This window comes from Schistocerca cancellata, chromosome 1 (assembly GCF_023864275.1).
Source record: "Schistocerca cancellata isolate TAMUIC-IGC-003103 chromosome 1, iqSchCanc2.1, whole genome shotgun sequence".
NCBI lineage: Eukaryota > Metazoa > Arthropoda > Insecta > Orthoptera > Acrididae > Schistocerca > Schistocerca cancellata.
The window spans coordinates 1,281,636,584-1,281,659,224 of record NC_064626.1 but is presented as its reverse complement, the minus strand read 5'-3'; the positions used below and the strand labels follow the sequence as shown (position 1 = coordinate 1,281,659,224).

Here is a 22,641-nt window from a genome sequence, read left to right as displayed (position 1 = left end):
GGCAGTTTGGCTGCTTCCGCTAACCGACAGAGCTGCGGTGCGTTCCTGAGATTCTCCCTGCAGATGACAACTCAGTTCATTGTGCGAACTAAGTAATGGTACATTGTTAGGGGGAAAGTTGGCAATATTGTAAGTCTTTTCTTTAATCATCAGTCTTCTGATTGGCTCGCACCGACCCGCCAAGAATTCGTCTCCTGTACCAACCTCTTCCTCTCTGAGAATCACTTGAACCCTACGTCCTCCATAATTTTATCGTCTACAGTTCCCTCTTGTGTCATGGAAAACATTCCCTGATATCTTACCACCATATCTCAAACGCTTCAGATTCTTTTCTGCTTCGGATTCCCTGCTGTCCATGATTCACAACCACACTTTGCTGTGCTTCAACGTACTTTCTCAGAAATTTATTTCTCAGGTTAAGGCCAATGTTTGATACTAGCACACTTCTATTGACCAGAAATTTGCTCATTGCCTGTGCTTTTCTGCTATTTATGTGCGCCTTGCTCCATCCGGTGTTCATTAGTTTGCTTCAAAGGTAGGTCAATTCCTTAACTTTGTCTCCTTCGTAGTTTCCAATTTTTGTAGTAAGTTCCCACTAATCTCATTTCCCTTACTTTCTTCTTTCTTCAGTTCACTCTCAGTTCATATTTGTTGCTCAGTAAACTTTACATTCCAGTACAAACACGCTTAGGACGCTTCAAATGAACTGTGGCGTCCAGCGGGGACCTCACTAGACTAAGAGGCTCATCATCTACACATCTACATCTACAGCTGTAACCACTGTATCCTATGTGGCAGACGGTACTTACAAGGGAACCTCCCCATCGCACCCCCCTCAGATTTAGTTATAAGTTGGCACAGTGGATAGGCCTTGAAAAACTAAGCACAGATCAATCGAGAAAACAGGAAGAAGTTGTATGGAACTATGAAAAAAATAAGCAAAATATACAAACTGAGTAGTCCATGCGCAAGACAGGCAACAAGCGTGAACAGCTGCGGAATAAGAGTTCCTTGGTTCAAGTCTTCCCTCGGATGAAAATTTTAACTTTTTATTTTCAGTTTATGTGACAAACACTTATGTTTTCATCACTTTTTTGGGAGTGATTATCACATCCACAAGAAAACCTAAATCGGGCAAGGTAGAAGAATCTTTTTACCCATTCGCCAAGTGTACAAGTTAGGTGGGTCGACAACATATTCCTGGCATGTGACGCACATGCCGTCACCAATGTCGTATAGAATATATCAGACGTGTTGTCCTGTGGAGGAATCGGTTGACCTATGACCTCGCGATCAAATGTTTCCAGTTCCCATTTGAGAGGCACGTCCTTTCGTCTACTAATCGCACGGTTTTGCGGTGCGGTCGCAAAACACAGACACTAAACTTATTACAGTGAGCAGAGACGTTAATAAACGAACGGACAGATCATAACTTTGCGAAAATAAAGAAAGTAAATTTTTCACTCGAGGGAGAACTTGAACCAAAGACCTCTCATTCCGCAGCTGCTCACGCTAACCACGGGACCACATCGCTCCTGAACTACCGTTATTCTTGTTGTTGCATATGTTACACAAGGACTACTCAGTTTGTATATTTTGATTATTTTTTTCATAGTTCCACTCAGCTTCTTCCTGCTTTCTCGATTGATCTGTGTTCAGTTTTTCAAGGCCTATCCAGTGTTCCAGCTTGTATCTAAATCTGAGGGGATGCGATGGGGAGGTTCCCTTGTTAGACCCGCAAATATTGTCCCCCCTGTTCCGCCCCAACGGTCCGTGTTTGCGACCGACATCCAGCCAGTGTGTACGTGACCTCACCTCCCCTGCAACCTGCTGCGTCACACCAGGTAGACGCGACCGCCCACCGCCGACCCGCTAATTCATATTATTTGATGGTTCTTAATTTGATCCTGACAAGGTCAAATTTTCACTGTTCTTAGAAATCTCATTTCAGCTGTCTGTTTTTTTATTCTTGGCCCTCTTCGTAAGAGCCCAGGTTTCATCCCAGTACCGTAGGGCCGTAGCTTTATAACACTTAATTTTTGCCTCTTTCCAAAATCCGTTCCTTAAGGTTCTGTGAATAGTATTTCAATCTTCATAAGATGTCTTCGATACAGATATTAAATAATGTCACTCATGAACTCCCCACGTGTCTGACCCCCCTATTCACAGGTATCATATCTGAAATTCTTGCACTTGCTCTAATCATTGTTTTAGTGTCTGTCTACTTATCTTTCAGAACTTGTTTGTTGTTTTGGAGGTAACCTTGTTTTTCTAGAACGCCCCACTACATCTGCCTATTTATACCATCGAAGGCTTTCACGTAATCTATAAGGGCTATATTCCTTCAAAATGGTTCAAATGGCTCTGAGCACTATGGGACAACTTCTAAGGTCATCAGTCCCCTAGAACTTAGAACTACTTAAACCTAACTAACCCAAGGACATCACACACACCCATGCCCGAGGCAGGATTCGAACCTGCGACCGTAGCGGCCGCGCGGTTCCAGACTGTAGCGCCTTTAACCGCTTGGCCACCACGGCCGGCGGCTATATTCCTTTCCATATTAAATTCGTACATTTTCTCTATTACTTTTTTAAATAATTTATACTCTATCTGTGCACAGAACAACGCAATAGTTCTAAATCGAAATAAGTAACAATTGTGCTCATGAATCGTCGTAATGAAGGCTTCGAAGAGCAGATACGAACTTTCCTATCCGGACTGGGTATTTATTTCCTGTAGTGGTCCGACGATCAGCCGCATGTGGCGTGTGTGTGGCGTGATCCCTACTAGCGGATTTTTTTACTATACAGACTCGGATTTAAGCTATAATTACAAGCGAGCCAATATGCTTACAGCAAAATGAGTTACACCAATATTTTTCTTGTTTTATTCTGCAGTGGGCTGTATGGAGCAATTTAGTTTTAAAGTTCAATACATTTTTTGTAAATTTTAGATTGTAGTAAAGATTGTCCGGTTTTCCGCGTTTTCGCTACGTGCTGCTCACATCAAAACTATGTTGTCTGAAATATATTTGTTCGATGTTAATGAATTTTCGATGTGTCGTAGACACATATATTGGTAGTGGAAATCTCCAGTTACAGAGTTTTTCAGTCACACGAAAAACGTTCTTATGATTTTCCTACAGTAACTTTATCTCAGTGAAAGATAAACATGTAACTGAAAGCGTCACACTGGCCGTAATTTCGTATAACGACAAAAGAGACCTTCAAAATAAACCCATGCTTTCGTTTATGTGATCATCTAGGGCTGAGAAAAACTTACTTTAAAGAAATCATAAGAAATTTTGTGTGGGTGATTGAAAAGTTTTGTAACTTGAGGTTTCCGCTACAAATACATGTGCCTATAACCTATTAAAATTTCATTAACCTCGGAAAAACACATTTCAAGATATAGTTCTCAAATGAGCAGTTAGTAGCGAAAACGCCAGCCTGACTACAATCTAAAATAAAAACTAGACACTGAACTTTAAACGGCTGGTCCCGGCGGAGGTTCGAGTCCTCCCTCGGGCATGGGTGTGTGTGTTTGTCCTTACGATAATTTAGGTTAAGTAGTGTGTAAGCTTAGGATCTGATGACCTTAGCAGTTACGTCCCATAAGATTTCACACACATTTTGATTTTTTTTTTGTAACTAAAAAAAGTATCCGTGTAGCCTAACGCAGAATAAAACAAAGAAAAATATTGCTATAACTCATTTTGCGATAGACCTATGGGTTCGCGTGTAATCAAAGCTTAAACTCGAGTCTCCATAATAAAAATGCTATAGTAGAGACGCAGCAACCGAAAAGGTATACTAAACGTTGTGACGGCCGATCACAGTGGGACTGAATGCCACCTGCTGGTGCTGCAGCCACGTGTCGCGGCAGGAAAATATACGAGGTGTAAAAATAGCGTCGCATATTTTTGCAGATGGTAGTACCCACCAAAACAAGTAAAAGATGTCCAGTAAAACTTAAGAGCTATGAGCACTTGTTTCTCTTCGATATTGTGAAACACCTCTCTTCTGCTGCAGACTCTTTGCTTCTCGAGCAAACATAGGCTCGTAAAATGTATATATTAAGATCTATGAGCACTTGTTTAATAGAAGAGATGTGTTTTGCAACAACGGAGATGTGCAAGTACTTATACCTCTTAAGATATACACTGTTGTTGTTGTGGTCTTCAGTCCCGAGACTGGTTTGATGCAGCTCTCCATGCTACTCTATCCTGTGCAAGTTTCTTCATCTCCCAGTACCTACTGCAACCTACATCCTTCTGAATCTGCTTAGTGTATTCATCTCTTGGTCTCCCCCTACGATTTTGACCTTCCACGCTGCCCTCCAATACTAAATTGGTGATCCCTTGATGCCTCAGAACATGTCCTACCAACCGATCCCTTCTTCTGGTCAAGTTGTGCCACAAACTTCTCTTCTCCCCAATCATATTCAATACTTCCTCATTAGTTATGTGGTCTACCCATCTAATCTCCAGCATTCTTCTGTAGCACCACATTTCGAAAGCTTCTATTCTCTTCTTGTCCAAACTATTTACCGTCCATGTTTCACTTCCATACATGGCTACACTCCATACAAATACTTTCAGAAATGACTTCCTGACACTTAATTATATACTCGATGTTAACAAATTTCTCTTCTTCAGAAACGCTTTCCTTGCCATTGTCAGTCTACATTTTATATCCTCTCTACTTCGACCATCATCAGTTATTTTGCTCCCCAAATAGCAAAACTCCTTTACTACTTTGTGTCTCATTTCCTAATCTAATTCCCTCAGCATCACCCGACTTAATTCGACTACATTCCATTATCCTCGTTTTGCATTTGTTGATGTTCATCTTATATCCTCCCTTCAAGACACCATCCATTCCGTTCAACTGCTCTTCCAAGTCCTTTGCTGTCTCTGACAGAATTACAATGTCATCACCGAACCTCAAAGTTTTTATTTCTTCTCCATGGATTTTAATGCCTACTCCGAACTTTACTTTTGTTTCCTTTACTGCTTGCTCAATATACAGATTGAATAACATCGGGGAGAGGCTACAACCATCTCTTACTCCCTTCCCAACCACTGCTTCCCTTTCATGTCCCTCGACTCTTATAACTGCCATCTGGTTTCTGTACAAATTGTAAATAGCAAGATATACACTACTGGCCATTAAAATTGCTACACCACGAAGATGACGTGCTACAGACGCAAAATCTAACCAACAGGAAGAAAAACTGTGATATGCAAATGATTAGCTTTTTCAGAGCATTCATACAAGGTTGGCGCCATTGGCGACACCTACAACATGCTGACATGAGGAAAGTTTCCAACCGATTTCTCATACACAAACAGCAACTGACCGGCGTTGCCTGGTGAAACGTTGTTATGATGCCTCGTGTAAGGAGGAGAAATGCGTACCATCACGTTTCCGACTGTGATAAAGGTCGGATTGTAGCCTATCGCGATTGCGGTTTACCGTATCGCGACATTGCTGCTCGCGTTGGTCGAGATACAATGACTGTTAGCAGAATATGGAATCGGTGGGTTCAGGAGGGTAATACGGAACGCCGTGCTCGATCCCAACGGCCTCGTATCACTAGCAGTCGAGATGACAGGCATCTTATCCGCATGGCTGTAACGGATCGTGCAACCACGTCTAGATCCCTGAGTCCACAGATGGAGACGTTTGCAACACAACAACCATCTGCACTAACACTTCGTCGACGTTTGCAGCAGCATGGACTATCAGCTCGGAGACCATAGGTGCGGTTACCCTTGACGCTGCATCACAGACAGGAGCGCCTGCGATGGTGTCCTCAACGACAAACCTAGGTGTACGAATGGCAAAACATTTTTTCGGATGAATCCAGGTTCTGTTTACAGCATCATGATGGTCACATCCGTGTTTGGCGACATTGCGTTGAAGCGTGTATTCGTCATCGCCATACTGGCATATCACCCGGCATGATGGTATGGGGTGCCATTGGTTACACGTCTCGGTCACCTCTTGTTCGCTTTGACGGCACTTTGAACAGTGGACGTTACATTTCAGATGTGTTACGACCCGTGGCTCTACCCTTCATTTGATCCCTCCGAAACCCAACATTTCAGCAGGATAATGCAGGACCGCATGTTGCAGATCCTGTACGGGCCTTTCTGGATACAGAAAATGTTCGACTGCTGCCCTGGCCAGCACATTCTCCAGATCTCTCACCAATTGAAAACGTCTGGCCAATGGTGGCCGAGCAACTGGCTCGTCACAATATGCCAGTCACTACTCTTGATGAACGGTGGGATCGTGTTGAAGCTGCGTGGGCAGCTGTACCTGTACACACCATCCAAGCTCTGTTTGACTCAATCCCAAGGCGTATCATGGCCGTTATTACTGCCAGAGGTGGTTGTTCTGGGTACTGACTGATCAGGAACTATGCACCCAAATTGCGTGAAAATGTAATCTTATGTCAGTTGTAGTATAATATATTTGTCGAATGAATACCCATTTATCATCTGCATTTCTTCTCCGTGTAGCAATTTTAATGGCCAGTAGTGTACATTTTAAGAGTTTGTGTTCATTCTACAATTTTTCCTTGTTTTGGTCTATACTATCTCCTCCCGACAAATATGGAAAGCAAAGAGCTTGCAGTAGAAGAGATGTGTTTCACAATATCGAAGATGAACAACCGCCGGTAACTCGGAAGGAGTGGATTTTAGAGCCACTTCAAATGGCTCAAATGGCTCTGAGCACTATGGGACTTAACTTCTGAGGTCATCAGTCCCCTAGAACTTAGAACTACTTAAACCTAACTAACCTAAGGACATCACACACATCCATGCCCGAGGCAGGATTCGAACCTGCGACCGTAGCGGTCGCGCTGTTCCAGATTGTAGTGCCTAGAACCGCTCGACCACCCCGACCGGCAGAGCCACTTCCCATGGCGCTCTAGAAATAAGACGCCGACGGCACAACGTCTGTGTTGTGTGGGTTGCCGCGAACGTCGCTCCTACGGAACGGACGCAGCGGGAAATTTTGAGTTCCGGAACTCCGAGGACAGAGCAGCAGGTGGCGGCAACAGCCTTCCCACCAGGCCACGAGACGGCGCGCACGGCGGCGGCAGAGGTCGTTGACTTACCTCACCTCTTCCTGCGTCTGCAGTGTCACGTACCGAAAATACTCCCGCTCGTATCCTACCGTTAGTCAGTTGTTTAGGCCAGCATGCGAGCTTAGCAACCCAATTCCGTCGCAGGGAGCAATCGATGGGGTGATTTCAGCGTTGCTTCGCTGTGGGCTCCGACGCCATCTTCCAGGACAGCACGCCGCCTCCTCTGTTTAGACTAAGTGTAATGTCTACTATTTTTATTTCACCAAAAAGATAAGATAGTGCCAAGACTTAATACTCTGCATTTCTGTCCTTACGGGACTTTGAAATTTACTGTACAGTTTTATCGTTGTAACTTCTCCTTTGAAGTATGACTGTAAGACATTTTGAAAGTGTTTGATTTCACGACTTAAGCTATTGTGCGACTTGGTTTATTACCAAACCCAAGAATTAAGGAATTGTCAAATGTTTATTTATTCCAGTTTTTGATCACAATATAAAGTCCTTCGACGGTGACTGGTTTGAATCAGTAATTACCATCTTCAGTTCTGTTCTACACCATGTCCTGATCTGATAAACCGTAATGACATCGTCAAAATATAGAAATACACTCAATACTCTTTTGACGATGCCATTACCGCTGTATCACATTAGGACATGCTGTAGAACAGGTCTGAAGATAGTCATAACTGACTGAAACCGGTCATCGTCAAAGGACTTTGTATTGTGACCAAAGACTGGAATAAATAAACATTTGACAGTACCTGGATCACTGTTCGTATTCGCGACTATGTCGCAGCTTGTGAAATCAGGGAACTTATTGTATGATGAACTTTACTCAGACTTCACATACCTTAAAAGAGTGTTGTGTTGTCTCTTACCAGTTGACGATTTTCAAGTGTTGAGGAACTTAATTATTTTTTGATTCAGGAACTTTAATGTGTTTACCAGTGAAGAACAGTTGTTTATTTTTCACTTGTATAATTTGGGGCGTGGAGGGACTTTACACCATAATATATAGAAGACTTTTTAAAAGTTGTGTTCGAGGAATAAACTTATTATATTGTGACTGCCTGTCTCTCTAGTGCCTCACATAGCACCCGATTTATTGGACTTATTTTTCTTGTTTAGGTGGGTACTACCACCTGTCAAACTATTCGAAACTTTTGTTTAACGACCGTGTATAAGTCGAGCAGAGGCGAATTGGGAATTAGTCTAGCGACGATACGGGGCACAAATGGCAAACACACTGCACCTTGACAAAGGGCAGATTATTATTGGCCAGGAGCTGGAAACGAGCATCGAGGAAACGGCAAAGTTTGTCGTCTGTTCTACATCTAGATCTACATCCATACTCCTCAAGCCACCTGACAGTGTGTGGCGGAGGGTACTTTTAAGTACCTCTATCGGTTCTCTCTTCTATTCCAGTCTCGTATTGTTCGTGGATAGAAAGATTGGCGGTATGCCTCTGTGTGGGCTCTAATATCTCTGATTTTATCCTCATGGTCTATTCGCGAGATATACGTAGGAGGGAGCAATATACTGCTTGACTCCTCGGTGAAGGCATGTTCTCGAAACTTGAACAAAAGCCCGTACCGAGCTACTGAACTTCTCTCCTGCAGAGTCTTCCACTGGAGTTTATCCATCATCTCCGTAACGCTTTCGCGATTACTATATGATCCTGTAACGAAGCGCGCTGCTCTCCGTTGGATCTTCTCTATCCCCTCTATCAACCCTATCTGGTACGGATCCCACACTGCTGAGCAGTATTCAAGCAATGGGCGAACAAGCATACTATAACCCACTTCCTTTGTTTTCGGATTGCATTTCCTTAGGATTCTTCCAATGAATCTGACTGGCATCTGCTTTACCAACGATCAACTTTATATGATCATTCCATTTTAAATCACTCCTAATTCGTAGTTCCAGATAATTTACGGAATTAACTGCTTCCAGTTGCTGACCTGCTATATTGTAGCTAAATGATAAGGGATCTTTTGTAAGTAGGCTGTTTATGTTTTTTTATTGGCAACGTTACGTAGCGCTCTGTATGAAAATCACTGGCTGTGCTGTGTGCAGTCTGTGGCTAGTTTGCATTGTTGTCTGCCATTGTAGTGTTGGGCAGCTGGATGTGAACAGCGCGTAGCGTTGCGCGGTTGGAGGTGAGCCGCCAGCAGTGGTGGATGTGGGGAGAGCAATGGCGGAGTTTTGAAATTTGTAAAAATGGATGTATGAACTGCTGTATATATTATGACTTTTGATGATATTAAGGTAAATACATTGTTTGTTCTGTATTAAAATCTTTCATTTGCTAACTATCCTTATCAGTAGTTAGTGCCTTCCGTAGTTTGAATCTTTTATTTAGCTGGCAGTAGTGGCGCTCGCTGTATTGCAGTAGTTCGAGTAACCAAGATTTTTGTGAGGTAAGCGATTTGTGAAACGTGTAGATTAATGTTAGTCAGGGCCATTTTTTGTAGGGATTTTTGGAAGTCAGATTGCATTGCGCTAAAAATGTTGTGTGTCAGTTTAAGCACAGTCTTGTATAATTCTTCTAAGGGGACGTTTCACTTTCTTTCTATGTATTCGCAGCACATTACACTTGTCTACATTGAGATTCAATTGCCATTCCCTGCACCATGCTTCAATTCGTTGGAGACCCTCCTGCATTTCAGTACAATTTTCCATTGTTACAACCTCTCGATATACCACAGCATCATCCGCAAAAAGCCTCAGTGAACTTCCGATGTCATCCACAAGGTCATTTATGTATATTGCGAATAGCAACGGTCCTACGACACTCCCCTGCGGCACACTTGAAATCACTCTTACTTCGGAAGACTTCTCTCGATTGAGAATGACATGCTGCGTTCTCTTATCTAGGAACTCTTCAGTCCAATTACACAATTGGTCTGATAGTCCATATGCTCTTACTTTGTTCATTAAACGAGTGTGGATAACCGTATCACTGGCTGCTTTCGTAGGCATCAGTGGAAAGTGGCTGAATAAGGTGACAAAATGCTGGACATCCACACCTCATCACGCAGGATAGACGGCAATCTGTGGAAGATACGGCGATAGAATACAATGATGTCTAACGGCTTCCAGAGACAACAAAAATTCAATTTTCAATAGTTCGCAAAGTTAGAGATCGCACTGAAAAATGCCGGTGCCGGTACAAGCATTTCGAACCCTACATCTGAGTGCACGCAGCTGAACAGGGTATTCTGTAGCGGACTAGGCCTTTACAGCAGAGCTCAGGAGTAGCACCGTGGTTGCGGCGTCAAACGGCTGCAAGTTCAGGGTGGCTAGCAGGTGCGTGTGGGCGCAGAGAGAAGCAGCTATCACAATCAACTTGTACATCAGCACTGCGTCCATATCGGGAGATGCAATCCCCCCCCCCCCTCCCTCCTCTTCCCAGTCCTACGGAAAGAAGGCTAGCAGCCAGCCAGGAGATTCCTAGCGACCAGACAGTTGGCAACAGCTCATCCCAGTTGAGGTGAACCACAGCGCCGTCGTCAGCGACGCATGTAGAAGGACAGAAAGCTTGCAGAAGTAGCCCAACCCTCGATGAATGACCACACGTGGGTGACTGAAGCGTGCAGCGAGGAATCACGCCGATCGGTTTGTCGGAAGGCGGCTGCCGTTTCCGGGGTGGGACCCGCGGCCCTGGGCAGGACTCCGGCTGCTGCTGGAGTGAGCTGGGGAGGGCAGCTGCGCTGCGGCACCACGTCTGGAGGCACAAGGCACAAGGGTCTGGTACTGCTGCAGAGACTTGAACCCAAGGCTGCTGTTGGCGGCTCCGTGCTGAATCCCCGTCCGGTTAACCCCATTTTCCTGGAAGACTGCTGCGCAGCGAATGAGTCTGCTACAAAAGCTACAGCTATCGCCTCAATTATACCTGTCCACCACTTCTGATCGCGTTCTAAGCAACACTACCGAAACCCCGATAATGGAGAAATCCGTTTGCTTGTGTATGAATTACTGCTGGCTGGCGGGTGAAAACAATCGAGCCTAGCCCGTCTCCCAATATTTCAACATCGTCGCTGCTTTAGCCTGCTCACTAACTACCAATGCAATATTCCACCGCACCTTCTCACACTTGAAAATGGTAACGGCGCTAAACTTCTCGTTCTCAAGAATCATCGGCAATTACGATTGCAGCATGCTCAGGCTAATCGAGGCTGGACAGTGGATCAATGGGAACCTGTAGCCTGGTCGGATGAATCACGTTTCTTGTTACACTTCGTGCAACTACACCGTCATGCAGGCAAACAGTTGCTCGAAATACACACCGCGCTACGGATGCAGGTCGATGGGGGACATTCACCTGGGCTTCCATGCGGTTTGTGGTAGTTACCAAAGATGTCAGGCAGATGTCGGCTACCTGAATTATAATGTGGGTCACGTACACAGCACTGTGCTTGTTGTCTTTCCCGACGGCATTAGTTTCTTCCAGCAGGATAACTCTTCATGTCTCAAAATTAGCATCAGGCTGCAGTGGTTTGAGAAGCATGGTAGTCAACTCGTGTAGAGATCTTGAGCACCAAATCCACCGGACGGAACAGATCTGCGACACTATCGAGGGCCACATCTGTGCGCCCAATGGTCCGTAATTTACGAGAATAGTATGACCTGTCGTACACATCTGTTGCCACATGCACTATGTGTTCAAAAGTATTCGGACACCCCAAAAAACATACGTTTTTCATATTAGGTCCATTGTGCTGCCAACTACTGCCATGTGCTCCATATCAGCGACCTCAGTAGTCATTAGACATCGTGAGAGACCAGAGTGGGACGCTCCGTGGAACTCACGGACTTCGGACATAGTCAGGCGATTGAGTGTTACTTGCGTCATACGTCTGTATGCGAGATTTTCACACTCCTAAACATCCCTAGGTCCACTGTTCCCGATGTGATAGTGAAGTGGAAGCGTGAAGGGACACGTACGACACAAAAGTGTACAAGCCGACCTCGTCTGTTGACTAACAGAGACTGCCGACCGTTGAAGAGGTTCGTAATGTGTAATAGACAGAAATCTATCCAGACCATCACACAACAGTTCCAAACTGCATCAGGATCCTCTGCAAGTACTATGACACTTAGGCGGGAGGTGAGAAAACTTGCATTTCATGGTCGAACGGCTGCTCATAAGCCACACACCACGCCGGTAAATGCCAAACGACGCCTCGCTTGCTTTAAGGAGCGTAAATATTGGACGATTGAACAGTGGGAAAACGTTGTGTGGAGTGACGAATTACGGTACACAATGTAGCGATCCGATGGCAGGTTGTGGATATGACGAATGCCCGGTGAACGTCATCTGCCAGCTTGTGTAGTGGCAACAGTAAAATTCGGAGGCGGTGGTGTTATGGTGTTGTCGTGTTTTTCATGTAGGGGGCTTGGACCCCTTGTTGTTTTGCGTGGCACTATCACAGCACAGGCTTACATTGATGTTTTAAGCACCTTCTTGCTTCCCACTGTTGAAGAGCATTTCGGGGATGGCAAGTGCTTATTTCAACCCGATCGAGCACCTATTCATAATGCACTGCCTGTGGCGGAATGGTTACACGTCAATAACGTCCATGTAAAGGACTGGCCTGCACAGAGTCCTGACCAGAATCCTATAGAATACCGGAATCTTTTGGAACGGCGAATTCGTGCCAGGCCTCACCGACCGACATCGGTACCTCTCCTCAATGCAGCACTCTGTGAAGAATGGGCTGCCATTCCTCAAGGAACCTTCCAGCACCTGATTGAAGGTATGCCTGCAGAGTGGAAGGTGTCATCAAGTCTAAGGGTGGGCTAACACCATACTGAATTCCAGCATTACCGATGGAGGGCGCCACGAACTTGTAAGTCATTTTCAGCCAGATGTCCGGATACTTTTGATCACATAGTGTAGCTATGAAAACCTACCAAGGACTTGTCGAATCAACGCCAAGCAGAAAAGCTGCTGTACTGCGCTCTATAGGTAGATCAACACGATATTATGCACGTATAATCTTTCGGCTCATTACTTTCTGCCACACAATATGATCACGACTCTTCGATTCTGTCTGCATATCGCTTGTTTCGGGATGATTCCTTTTATAAAGGTATTTTCCTTTCTCATCCTTCCTCATTTTCGAGCTTGTACTCAGTCCCTAATGACATCGTGTCAACTGGACCTTAAACCATAATGTGCTTTCCTTCCTCTCATTCTTTTAGGACGCTGATGTACAGGTTCAAATACAAATGTTCCTTCTTGCGTTCTCCGTAGCTTGTGAACACATGAGTCGAAAATACAATGCCTCCCTTGTGAGAAATATCGTGGCTATCGTCATGCAGATTTCAGAAGTGAAACGCGGATTTTCTGCCTCGGTCCGTGAACTGAGAATCGTCAAAGAGCTCGGTTCCCGTTGGCAAGTCTTGGCTGAGGCTGTCTTGCTACATTCCCACAGTTGCGGAGCTCTTCTGTGTAAGGCCGCGTGTTGTCCTTGTGAGTGGGTGCCGTTACAGCTGCCAGCCGGCTATCAGTGTGTGTAGCGACCGTGTCTGGCCGGGCTCACCCCTCCATTCACGAAGCACGCCCTCTGGGCAGCGCGTGAGCACTCGTGTCTCCCACAGCCGGATCACCTCTTAGTGTTTCGTAATTTCAAAAATAGAGAACAAAATGTAAAGACATAGGCTGGTGCGTAACCTTCCTGTCTTTATGTGTGCAGAATACAATAGACAACGAAAGATACTACAACTGCATTGAATTGGCTTTTGGTGCAATTCCTATTTTAGTATTGTTTCCATTTTGAACGTTTCAGCGCCAGGCGTAACCACAGTGAACGATTACGACATGATAACAAACATGGTGCCCATTCATTTATTGATCCTTAGCATTCTGCGAGTACTGCCATGAAAAGGGTCAAAATATAAATGAAGAAAAGCTAACAGCCAACAGGAAAAGCTTACAGTAACTCGATCTTCCCACTGTATTAAAAATAAAGTATCATTGAAGTCTGGCTTTAAACCTCTACCAGTGGCCGTATTTGAGGATTAAATTACGGTAATTCATTCCCGTCGAATATGTAATCAACTGTTATTATTCTGAGCAAAGATTTTTCAGCGTCCGGTGTCTTCATCAGTTGCTATTTTCATTACAGTTTCATTCCCTAGATTGTCGGGTACTGCAACTGTAACACCATCTTCTGTACTTACCTATTGTAGGGGGAAAAACTGTGGAAGCACGGTACATGTTTTCACAAAATCATAGTTACAGGTTAAACTGGGAAACTGCCAAATCAACTAAGTTCGGTTTGCTGCTGAGCTTATTTTCGAATTGTTTCGATCTTAAACCACACCAGGTCGACAGAGATCTGTATTACTAAGCGACTATCGATGAACCCGGAACTCTGTTTAAGTTGCCTACCTAGGGGCTCTCAGGGGCGACAAAAATTAGATTTTTAGTACTACGCGTTATTGTTGAATTTAAAATGTTTTAATAAGATACTCGTTAACAGGTATGATCTTATGTTTAAAACACAATAAGACAAGTATTACAGTTAGAAACTATGTGATTGTCTTCAGGATGCGTAACTGATGGCGCGCAAATACTTGGATTTCATTCATCCAGTATTTGGGAATGAGACTTCCAGCAGACTTTAAACATAATTTTAAACCTTTCTGCAAAACTTTTTCTCGCTAACACCCGCCACAAAATTGTGAAAGAAAGAACCATTATTATTTTCACTGCTCATACAGTAAAACTTAAACATCAGACCCGACGCGTTAATTTATGACTTATTTGCTATGGACTCTGTTCGTAGCACAATTTGCAGATAATATCCACATATACTACTGAATGTACCTGAAAAGTTATATCATTGTACGACACATCATTCAGGAGATGTGACGTCATAAACACTGAGACGTGTGAACTTCCTTTTTCTTACATTTCACTGACTGTATTCAAGCAGTGTTTCATACTGAAAGATCTTAGTGGCTTCCAAAAAACAAAGTTTAAGCATAACTTCAAACCTTTTCTAAACTTTTTCAAGCTTATGTATTTAATGTCAAATAACGGCTAACACGTTAATTCATTATAGTGATATGATCAAGCGTCATGATTTCACGATATGGTTCAAGCGCTGTGTAGATGTCTGTCACATGTCTGGACGAAATCTGAGGAACGAATAAGCCGCGACCATACATCAAAGAAGATTCACCAGCAACTGAGACAACAGACTGGGAAAGCCTTCATTATACAGTGTTGTAATTTTTACATGCATTTCAAAGTTTTCTAGCTTGCTCAGCTGGATAAACCCCCTTATTGCCAAAATTTAAAAAAAAACCTAAAAGATAATGAACAATAGACTTTATAATCGTTTACTAAAAGAAAACAGATTCAACAGCAAATGAGTTCGATTTTGAAAGGAACGGTCACCTGAAACGGCTGTATTTATCTTGACAGAAATATATATTAGAATCAATAAATCACAAATTCCTGCCATTGGGAGTACTTTGTGACCTGGCTAAAGCCATTGATTGTGTGAACCATAATACTTTCATGCAAAAATAAAATATTGTGGAATAGCAGACATTGCCGTTTAAGCGATTTCATCTTATTTGAAAGCCGCAAAGCGAAGTCTGTCTATTCTGTGTTAATGACGTAACAAAAGTCACTAAGAATTTGAAGCAATGAGACATTGTGCACCACAAGGATTGATTATGGGCCCTTAGTTTTTTTTTCTGAAAGACTAGATAAACGATTTCTCACTTTCAGTTTCAGAAGATCCAACTATTTTTTTGATGCAAGTAAAGGATTGAAAAGTGGTACCAGTCCCTTTACAGAAAAGACAACTAATGAAATGTTCAGAAATATCAACAGATGGAAAATAGACTTTTTTTCACCTGTGAAACACTGTTAGACCTTCATAATTACAGAGCAACAGTCTTAATGGAAGTATCAGTTTCACTGCCATATACTCAACAGTGAAACTGTTGTGAGTTCGATGGTTCACCTGTAGATAACTGGGGGGGAGCAGTGGAAATATCGTGGTTTGTAGTTGACGACCAGCAGCAAGTCCCGAACTTCTTTGATTTTAACAGCGAAACTAACTAATAGTACCGTTAAGTCTGGACACTACGTAACTACGAGAAATGATCTAAAGATGGACCACACTGCCCGTAACCAGCCAGCTTGAAATAATACAAACATCGACTGACAGACGAAAAGTTAGTTCATTTTCTACAAATAAGGAACAGCAGATGATTCAAGAAAAGTGGATTATCATTGAATTTTGACTGATACATGCAGTAGGGTACTTCTAATAAAACTCCACAAGCTATAAAAATAAGGTTCTTCAACAATGACATACAAAATGTAGAAAGCAGTAATTTTTAATTTGAAATTCAATAAACTAAAACATTAGTTAGAAAACATGCTGTTCAGCATTAAGGACGAAACTAGTTTAATTTCGTTTGCCGCGCACATGACCATTGCTACATGCGATTTGAAAATGAAAAAAATTAGTTCATTTCGCTTATTTGCATTAACTGGTAACTTATGGAATCATATTTTGGGGAACCTAAACTTGCACCGATAATTTTTCAAAGTGTTCTATGTGATCTACGATAGTTGATTGTTGTGTCAGTTGTACTCGTACAACATCTAGCCGAGACCTCTAATAAAAATTGTCAATTAGGAAACTGTTACACAATACATTATTGTGCTTTATCGTTATCAACATTTTTCCATCTTTAAAAGAAGTGCGAAATATGAATGTAACGTTAGGACCAAAATCAACTTGTGCAGAGGCTTCAAGGGCTTAACATTAGAAGAGGAAGATGAGTATTTGAGAGCCTGACAGGGCACATTGTGAAACGCGGCGGACTGAATTAGGGAACATAATTTTGGGCAACTCTTTCTGCTCCACTGAGGGATATTTCCACAGGACCTCTAAAAATCAATGTTTTATATTATTGTGTAGTTAGAATTAGCGTTGTCAAACGTTATGCTTTGGTAATGTATAGCTCTGACTTCTTTCTTAATTCCGTAGACCACTGTCTGCGGAATGTATGGAAATGATTGGTGTAATGTAAAAGTCATTCACGATCTGCAGTGAACGTTCTCGAATTTTCGCTTCCTTGGCCCTCTGCATCGTCGCGAGCTCGCCTGTTGTCGACCTACTCGGCGTCTCGCTCTCCCCTCCCCTACTGGCAGAACCACAGGTGCTGGAAATATCCCTGGACGGCGTCCTTGCTCGCGTAATCAGCGATTAACAAGGCGGTGTAATTCCAGCGCGCAGAGGCAGGTAACCGGAGACTGCTGCGGCGTGACCTTGACCGCCGCTCTTCTGTTTGTGTGTCCACAGCGCATGCGCGGGGAGATGCCTCTGACGCCGGAGCAGCTGGAGGCAGTCTTCGACTCGCTCGACGTCCACGGGAACGGATACCTCACCATCGACCAGTTCCTCGCCGGCTTCGGTGAGTACCAACTACGTCATTCCAATTGCTTACCGTGCTTTGCTAAATCTCTGCTCGCGAAAACCTCATACAGTTCATTTCCAAGCGCGCTCATACAGGGTGTTTCAAAAATGACCGGTATATTTGAAACGGCAATAAAAACTAAACGAGCAGCGTTGGAAATACACCGTTTGTTGCAATATGCTTGGGACAAAATTACATTTTCAGGCGGACAAACTTTCGAAATTACAGTAGTTACAATTTTCAACAGATGGCGCTGCAAGTGATGTGAAAGATATAGAAGACAACGCAGTCTGTGGGTGCGCCATTCTGTACGTCGTCTTTCTGCTGTAAGCGTGTGCTGTTCACAACGTGCAAGTGTGCTGTAGACAACATGGTTTATTCCTTAGAACAGAGGATTTTTATGGTGTTGGAATTCCACCACCTAGAACACAGTGTTGTTGCAACAAGACGAAGTTTTCAACGGAGGTTTAATGTAACCAAAGGACCGAAAAGCGATACAATAAAGGATCTGTTTGAAAAATTTCAACTGACTGGGAACGTGACGGACGAACGTGTTGGAAAGGTAGGGCGACCGCGTACGGCAACCACAGAGGGCAACGCGCAGCTAGTGCAGCAGGTGATCCGACAGCGGCCTCGGGTTTCCGTTCGCCGTGTTGCAGCTGCGGTCCAAATGACGCCAACGTCCACGTATCGTCTCGTGCGCCAGAGTTTACACCTCTATCCATACAAAATTCAAATGCGGCAACCCCTCAGCGCCGCTACCATTGCTGCACGAGAGACATTCGCTAACGATATAGTGCACAGGATTGAAGACGGCGATATGCATTTGGGCAGCATTTGGTTTACTGACGAAGCTTATTTTTACCTGGACGGCTTCGTCAATAAACAGAACTGGCGCATATGGGGAACCGAAAAGCCCCATGTTGCAGTCCCATCGTCCCTGCATCCTCAAAAAGTACTGGTCTGGGTCGCCATTTCTTCCATAGGAATCATTGGCCCATTTTTCAGATCCGAAACTATTACTGCATCACGCTATCTGGACATTCTTCGTGAATTTGAGGCGGTACAAACCGCCTTAGACGACACTGCGAACACCTCGTGGTTTATGCAAGATGGTGCCCGGCCACATCGCACGGCCGACGTCTTTAATTTCCTGAATGAATATTTCGATGATCGTGTGATTGCTTTGGGCTATCCGAAACATACAGGAGGCGGCGTGGATTGGCCTCCCTATTCGCCAGACATGAACCCCTGTGACTTCTTTCTGTGGGGACACTTGAAAGACCAGGTGTACCGCCAGAATCCAGAAACAATTGACCAGCTGAAGCAGTACATCTCATCTGCATGTGAAGCCATTCCGCCAGACACGTTGTCAAAGGTTTCGGGTAATTTCATTCAGAGACTACGCCATATTATTGCTACGCATGGTGGATATGTGGAAAATATCGTACTATAGAGTTTCCCAGACCGCAGCGCCATCTGTTGTTGAAAATTTTAACTACTGTAATTTCGAAAGTTTGTCCGCCTGAAAATGTACTGTTGTCCCAAGCATATTGCAACAAACGGTGTATTTCTATCGCTGCTCGTTTAGTTTTTATTGCCGTTTCAAATATACCGGTCATTTTTGAAACACCCTGTATCTTGCCGCGTTGGATGTGTTCAGGGTTGAACATTTTGTACTTTCCATTCTCCAAGCTGTAGAAGGGGGAGACCTGGCCAATTACAGAGCCTCGGTTCTTTTCGAAGAAGTACCAGGCTAGCTTGTAGTGAGGCAAAGAGGTTCCCAGTTGGCATTACCAACTCTGGTTTTTGCCATAATCCGTGGGAAATCTCCCGGAAAAAATGGTTCAAATGGCTCTGAGTACTATGGGACTTAACATCTTAGGTCATCAGTCCCCTATAACTTAGAACTACTTAAACCTAACTAACCTAAGGACAACACACACATCCATGCCCGAGGCAGGATTCGAACCTGCGACGGTAGCAGTCCCGCGGTTCCGGACTCTAGCGCCTACAACCGCAGAAATCTCCCGAAAATCTGGATCGAAACTGAGGGATTGAAACTACTTTTAATTTCTCAGACAGTGATGTTGACCATCACACGGTTCATTGACCCACACGGTATTCAAACTCTTATGAATGTTTATGTGTGTGTGTGTCATATGTATGAGTCTATGTATCGCTTTTTGAAGAACTTCGTTGTTTTCAGCGAAGAGCTGTGAACGAGGCACAGGAGGTCCCAGATGGGAAGATTATGGATTTCTTTTGGGATGAACAAGGTGGGCCTCCGAAAACCGTGGGCCGGTCGGTGTGGCCATGCGGTTCTACGCGCTTCAGTGTGGAACCGCGTGGCCGCTACGGTCGCAGGTTCGAATCCTGCCTCGGCCATGGATGTGTGTGATGTCCTTAGGTTAGTTAGGTTTAAGTAATTCTAAGTTCAAGGGGACTGATGACCTCAGATGTTAAGTCCCATAGTACTCAGAGCCATTTTTTGAAAACCGTGATCAATCTGGGTCATTAGAGGAGGCATTAGAGCCCTTGTAATTAATTTCTGGGGCAATGCTTTTGTGGTCATATACACCTGATGAAGATCCAGTTGCATATATAAACTTCCTTTCACCTGTAAGTTGGCTTCGCCTGACATCCTTCCCTTCCTTGTGTCAAGTCCGCCCCCGTTAGCTAAGTGGTCACCGCGACAGAATGCCACGCCAACGGGTTCGGGTTCGATTCCCGGCTGGGGCAGGAGATTCTCTCCGCTCTGGGACTCGGTGCTGTGTTGTCCTCATCATTTCATCCCCATCTCCGGCGCGCAGGTCGCCCAATGTGGCGTCGAACTTCCCCCGACTGAGGGACTCCCGGCCCACAATGCTGTACGCTCACTTCCATTTTTCCGTATGTTGAAAGGTCGCTAACCGACTTAGTCGCCAAAGCTGCGGTGAATACAGGGGAAAGGCTAGTCGGTTATGCCTGACGCGTTTGCCTGTGCGTAAGAGCCTGTGCAATCAAATGAGAACGTGTGGATGAAAGAGTGTGTTTACCTGTGCAGGCTACCGGGACAAATACCCGAAGTTACGCGATATACCTACACAAGTGATGAATGTACAGATCAGCCGCTGCTTTTACATGGTGTCAGTTGTTCAGGTAAATCGTAATGAGTAGATAGACAAACAAATGCATGGCGCTGGAACGAAGTGTAGTGAAGCTTACACCAGAGGGTAACATGACAGTGGACAAGAAAGTGGCGTGTTCAAAACTAGCAGAATCCTTGAAAGAAATAGAACTCACTGTCGACCGACTGACTGTAGTTCTCGAAATAAGTACTGGAATTAACTGTCGAAAGTAACTGAAAGAAAGCGAACCATACTTTGAAATCGGGAAGTAGTTTCAGATCAAGCTGTTGAATTTCTTGGACAAACAAGGTAATGTTCAAAATAAGTACTGGTATTAACTGCCGAAAGAAACTGAAAGAAAGCGAACCATACTTTGAAATCAGGAAGTAGTTTCAGATCAAGCTGTTGAGTTTCTTGGACAAACAAGGTAATGTTGGAAACTCATATCCAGATACAAAAAATCACAAAGATATTAAAATTAAGTAAAATGTAACAATTTACTGTAACGAATTGGATGGCCCGAGGCCCTGTCCTGCTATCCACATTTAGGTGTCTCTAAATAGCTTGGAAGAGCAGTTGAACGGAATGGATGGTGTCTTGAAGGCAGGATATAACATGAACATCAACAAAAGCAAAACGAGGATAATGGAATGTAGTCGAATTAAGTCGGGTGATGCTGAGAGAATTAGATTAGGAAATGAGACACTTAAAGTAGCAAAGGAATTAAGCTATTTGGGAAGCAAAATAACTGATGATGGTCGAAGTAGAGAGGATATAAAATGTAGACTGGCAATGACAACGAAAGCGTTTCTGAAGAAGAGAAATTTGTTAACATCGATTATCGATTTAAGTGTCAGGAAGTCATTTCTGAAAGTATTTGTATGGAGTGTAGCCATGTATGGCAGTGAAACATGGACGGTAAATAGTTTGGACAAGAAGAGAATAGAAGCTTTCGAAATGTGGTGCTACAGAAGAATGCTGAAGATTAGATGGGTAGATCACATAACTAATGAGGAAGTATTGAATAGGATTGGGGAGAAGAGAAGTTTGTGGCACAACTTGACCAGAAGAAGGGATCGGTTGGTAGGACACGTTCTGAGGCATCAAGGGATCGCCAATTTAGTATTGGAGGGCAGCGTGGAGGGTAAAAATCGTAGGGGGAGACCAAGAGATGAATACACTAAGCAGATTCAGAAGGATGTAGATTGCAGTAGGTACTGGGAGATGAAGAAGCTTGCACAGGATAGAGTAGCATGGAGAGCTGCATCAAACCAGTCTCAGGACTGAAGACCACAACAAACACAAAATAGCTTACAGCACGTTCGATTCCCTTTACCACTATTACCTAAACCGAGCTTCTGCTCCGTCGCTAATAATCTCCTCGCCGACTCCACCGTAAGCCCTAAATTTCCCTTCTTTCAAATAACAAACTGACGTTTGAATAAGCTTCTCTTTTCTTCATCATTCTATATACAACATAACACTTTTTTTTCCTGTGTTAAAACAGTCACGGTGTGTGAAAACTCGAGTATCGTTAAAGAGTCACGGTTGAGTTTATGGTGTACCGATGAACTGACTGCCTGAATCGTGCATCCACAGCAGACGTCAGGTTGATTTGACAGGTGGACCTGTACATGCGTTCCTGTAGAACTTCAGCTGCATCCGTGCCGTAGACCTAAACGATTCCTTTCTTGGAATACATCCAGCTGCCTCTGTGTGAATCCTTCATCGACTTCCGCAAATGTCAGGGGCCACCATAGTCTTGATTCTCATTGGTACCGCAGTAATCTCTGGGAAACGTAACCATACCGACCATCACCGTAGCCGAATGTTTAACGTCCCTGCCTGCCATGCGGAAGGACTCGGCTTAGATTCCCGGTACCTCCTCAGGTTTGTTCTGAGTGGTAGGGAGGTCTGGGAAGGAGTCCAGACAGCCTCGTAAGGTCAGCTCAGGAGCTGCTCGAACTCA

At 44.0% G+C, this 22,641-nt stretch overlaps 1 protein-coding gene across 3 annotated transcripts in view; it reads left to right on the top strand.

Annotated features, from left to right (window-relative positions):
- Positions 1-22,641, top strand: part of LOC126095093 (EF-hand calcium-binding domain-containing protein 4A-like) — an 850,382-nt gene that overhangs the window by 739,017 nt on the left and 88,724 nt on the right. For all 3 annotated transcript variants that reach the window (XM_049909810.1, XM_049909791.1, XM_049909801.1), the window contains one exon: positions 17,448-17,559. In XM_049909810.1, coding sequence (XP_049765767.1) covers positions 17,448-17,559 — 112 coding nt within the window. The remainder of the gene's footprint in view (positions 1-17,447; positions 17,560-22,641) is intronic.